General features: G+C 57.8%; 1 protein-coding gene across 1 annotated transcript; it reads right to left on the reverse strand.

Moving 5' to 3' along the window:
* Positions 1-431: 431 nt before the first annotated feature.
* On the reverse strand, positions 432-3,586 carry LOC146420510 (olfactory receptor 14A16-like). The gene is made up of 2 exons (XM_085048194.1): positions 3,250-3,586; positions 432-1,435 (listed from the first exon to the last, which is right to left on the reverse strand). The coding sequence occupies exon 2, from the start codon at positions 1,410-1,412 to the stop codon at positions 432-434; it is 981 nt and encodes a 326-aa protein (XP_084904320.1). The 5' UTR covers positions 1,413-1,435; positions 3,250-3,586.
* Between the last annotated feature and the right edge of the window lie 594 nt (positions 3,587-4,180).

Raw genomic sequence — 4,180 nt, forward strand, 5'->3', positions numbered from 1 at the left:
CTGCCGGGCTCGGGGCCAGCAGAGAGGCCGGGCAGGGCTGGCCATTGCCGGGAACAGGCCCTGAGCCCCGCAGCAGGATGGAGCTGGGGCACAGCCAAACTCACCCGCAAACCTGGGCTGAGCAGCCAGGGCTGGCAACGGCTGGGGACAGAGGCTGGGCTGACAAATGTCCTGGGCCCCCTCCCTGCTCTGTCCGTGCCACCAAGGGCACAGAGCAGCCTCCTCTCTCGGGCACTTATATTGCCAGGTGAAGATGTGTTTCCAAACCCAGCAGGTCAACACAGTGCTAATTCTGCAAAATCATTAACCTACGGAAACCAATCAAAACTATATTAAAAATTAACCAAGGAGGGGAATAAAAAACTACAGTTCATTTGTCAAGAGTCTCCAAAATAACAAAAAAAAATTTCAGTAAGGACAGATATGGACAGTCATGACATGCACTGGAAGCCACAGAGAGAAGAAAGTGGGCATAATCTGAATGCAGAAAAGCATTGTCCAGTCATCGTTTTCCTCAAGGCGTCTTTGAGATCCTGATTCCTCAGGCTGTAGATGAGGGGGTTCAGGGCTGGAGGCACCACCGAGTACAGAACTGACAAAGCAAGATCCAGAGATGGGGAAGACATTGAAAGTGGCTTCAGGTAGGTAAAAAATGCAGTGCTGATAAACAGGGAGACCACAGCCAGGTGAGGGAGGCATGTGGAAAAGGCTTTGTGCCGTCCCTGCTCAGAGGGGATCCTCAGCACAGCCCTGAAGATCTGCACATAGGAAAAAACTATGAACACAAAACAACCAAATAACAGAAAAGCACTAACCACAATGAGCCCAAGTTCCCTGAGAGAGGAATGGGAGCAGGAGAGCTTGAGGATCTGTGGGATTTCACAGAAGAACTGGCCCAGAGCATTGCCGTGGCACAGAGGCAGGGAAAATGTATTGGCTGTGTGCAGCAGAGCATAGAGAAAGCCACTGGCCCAGGCAGCTGCTGCCATGTGGGCACAAGCTCTGCTGCCCAGGAGGGTCCCATAGTGCAGGGGTTTGCAGATGGACACATAGCGGTCATAGCTCATGATGGTGAGAAGGGCAAGCTCAGACCCAAGAAAGAAGAAAAGCAGAAAAACCTGTGCAGCACATCCTGCATAGCTGATGTCCCTTGTGTCCCAGAGGGAATTGTGCATGGCTTTGGGGACAGTGGTGCAGATGGAGCCCAGGTCAGCCAGGGCCAGGTTGAGCAGGAAGAAGAACATGGGGGTGTGCAGGTGGTGGTTCCAGGCTACGGTGCTGATGATGAGGCTGTTGGCCAGGAGGGCAGCCAGGGAGATGCCCAGGAAGAGGCAGAAGTGCAGGAGCTGCAGCTGCCGTGTGTCTGCGAATGGCAGGAGGAGGAAGTGGCTGATGGAGCTGCTGTTGGACATTTTGATCCTCTGGCCATGGGGACCTGTTCATGGAGAAAAGGACAGTGACAAGTCAGGGTAGACATTCCTGAGCAAAGTACAAGCGCTTTCTCCCAACCCTGCCCCTCCCACTCTGTTTCCCCCAATTTCCCTTTGCTCAGAGCTCTTCCTCCAGCCCCATGCCTGGAGCTCTGCTGGGATCTGGCCCTGTTGCTGTGACAAGCAGTGGCTCTGCCCATGGACACTGAGGAGTCAGCTCTGCTCTGCAGCAGTGGGTCATGGGAATGGGGGACAGGGACCAGTCCTGGGTTGGACTTTGTCAGACCAAACTGCCCCTAAGGCAGAGGAGCTTGGCAGCATCTCCTGTCCCAGGGCTAAGGAACAGTGAGAGCCAAAGGCAGTTTGAGAGGATTTCCTGCTGTGCTCAGGGAGAACAGAGAGAACTGTGCAAGGCAAGAGGATTGGCTGTAACTCAGTGAAGGGTGAGGGGAGCTGCTCTGTTGCTCCATCTGTTCCCAGCTGCCCTTTCTGAGATCAAGGGCACTCACTGTGTTCCCCTGAAAATCACCCTGACACAGCTGAGAGCAGAGGGACTCACAGCAGAGCCAAATGGCTCAGCCTTTCTCAGAGTCTCAGCCTCACTGCTGGCCAAGGACACTCCTGTCCCCCAGTGTCCCCTGGAAGGCAGCTCACAGCTTGGATGGACATCCTGAGGACACAGCAAGGGTCCTGGCCATGGAACTGCTTGAGGAGAGTCATTTCATTGCCAGCCTGCCAGCCTGACCTGCCCAGAGCTGCCCAGGGCAGAGGGAGCTGGGACACCTCATTGCTGTGCTCACCCTGCACAGGAGGAGCCCCAAGGGCTGGGCCTGACCCTGCAGCTGCAACTGCCATTGCCAGAGAGCCTGTCAGCAATGCCAGGAGCAGCTGAGCAAGGCAAGGAGAGAGACAGCCGAGCCCTGAGGAAAAGCCTTTCCCTGCCCAGCCCTGCACAGCCCCTCGCAGGCAGCAGCAGTGCAGGACAGTCGCCCTCAGGCCCTGGTCAGCAGGGAATGGGCAATGGCAGGAGAGATGCTCTTCATCTCTGGTGCTGCCCTGCCGGCCCAGGAGGGGACTGAGGGCCCCGAGCCCCCGGGCTGAGGGCTGTGCTGGCTGCCAGGGGACACAAGAGCTCTGCTGCTCAGGGCAGTGTGTGCACTGCAGGGCAGGGCCGGCAGGTGCCACATGTCCCCTGCAGCAGGGCTTCCCTCAGCATTGCCTCCCTCCCTGCCTGCCCACGGCTCTGCTGCTGGAGCTGTCCCAGCCGGGAGCTGTTGCTGTGGCCCCGGGCTCCTTCCCTGCCAGTGCTGCCAGAGCCCAGCCCAGCCCCTGGGCCAGCTCTGCCCTGCAGCCCCTCGGGGGTGCAGGGATTAAAGAGCAGCTGGAAGCTGGGCATGAGCTGGAGCTCTGAGCAGCCCTGGCCCACACAGCACCCTCTGCACAGCAGCAGGACCTGCCCTGGCAGGAGTCACTCCTTGCAGCCACAGCTCCACTCCACCCTCCATGGGGAGCTCCCAGGCAGGCTCAGAGCTGCCCCTGGCAGGTGGCAGATCCCCTGCCCTGGCAAAGAGCCCTCAGGGCTGCAGGAGCTGCTCTGCAGGACAGCCCTGGGCACCCCTGGCTGCACCCTCACCTTCCCAGCCTGCAGCCATCCCTGGCAGCAGGAGCTGTCCTGCCCTGTCCCTCTGACGGTGCCCAGGGCAGCCCCGCTCTGCAGCACATCCTCCCCCAAACCAGAAACACCAGCAGAGCCATCCTTACAGTCATATCAGTGCTGTCATGTGTCAGCTTTAGGAGATCCCTGCAGCCAGAGACTTACTGTGTCAGAAGTTGTGAAGATTTCTCCATGAATAAGCTCAGAATTGTCCTTCCAGTTGCTGTAAGCCTCTGTCTGCTTCACTCCTCTCAGGTACCTGCAGGCAGCACCCTCAGCCCTGCTGGGCTGGGAGAGAAACTGCTCCTCAGGAGAAGTGTCTTTTTGTACCTCTCCTTGGTTGCCAGGAGCTCCCTCTGTGCCAGGAGCCCAGCCCAGCTCAGCAGCACAGCAACAGCACAAGGACTTTAATGAGCCTCTCAGGAATTTGGTGTTGTTTATAAATGAATCAGTCCCTGAGAGTGTTCAAAAAACTTCTCAAGAACTCAGATTCAAACTCCAAAGTTTCTTTTACTTTTATTATGTCTCACTGAGGGACATGACTAAGAAAGTATCCCCAGGTTCCTTTTAGAGCAGAACACTGGAGGCACTGATGACAGCTGGGGACAAACAAGCCAAAGGTGTCTCTGACGCTGAGCAAACCTGGATGTGTTTCAGGAATGCAAAGGGCCAAGGCCTGAGCCCCAGCCCCTGGCAAGGCAGATCCTGTCCCTCCCTCAGTGCTCAGGGCTCTTTCCGGGGCACTGGCATGTGGGGATGTGCAATGCCAAGGGCAGGACCATGGGGCAGCCCCTGCCAGGCTGCTGGGCAGGGACAAGGAGGCAATGAGGCCCCAGGGCTGCAAGGGTCACTTGTCTCCTCCTCATGGCCTCAGGGCCAGGGACAGCAGCCATGGCCAAAGTGCTGCACAAGTTGGCTCTGTCAGGGCCTTGCAGCTCCTGCACATCCCTCTGCCCTCTCCAGCCCAGGCTTTCCTACGCTGTCCATGCCCTGCGCCTCTGTCCCTGCAGGCTGTCGTCATCCCCTGGCTGCCCCACCTCGCTGGCCCTTCCTTTGCTGACAGCTCTGCGTCCTGCCTGCCTCTGCCTTGGCACAC

This window comes from Lichenostomus cassidix, unplaced genomic scaffold (assembly GCF_008360975.1).
Source record: "Lichenostomus cassidix isolate B80296 unplaced genomic scaffold, HeHo_3.0 HiC_scaffold_710, whole genome shotgun sequence".
Lineage (NCBI taxonomy): Eukaryota > Metazoa > Chordata > Aves > Passeriformes > Meliphagidae > Lichenostomus > Lichenostomus cassidix.

Bases quoted from the DNA above. Each gene is read 5' to 3' on its own strand.
- LOC146420510 (XM_085048194.1), bottom strand. From the start codon at position 1,412: ATGTCCAACAGCAGCTCCATCAGCCACTTCCTCCTCCTGCCATTCGCA.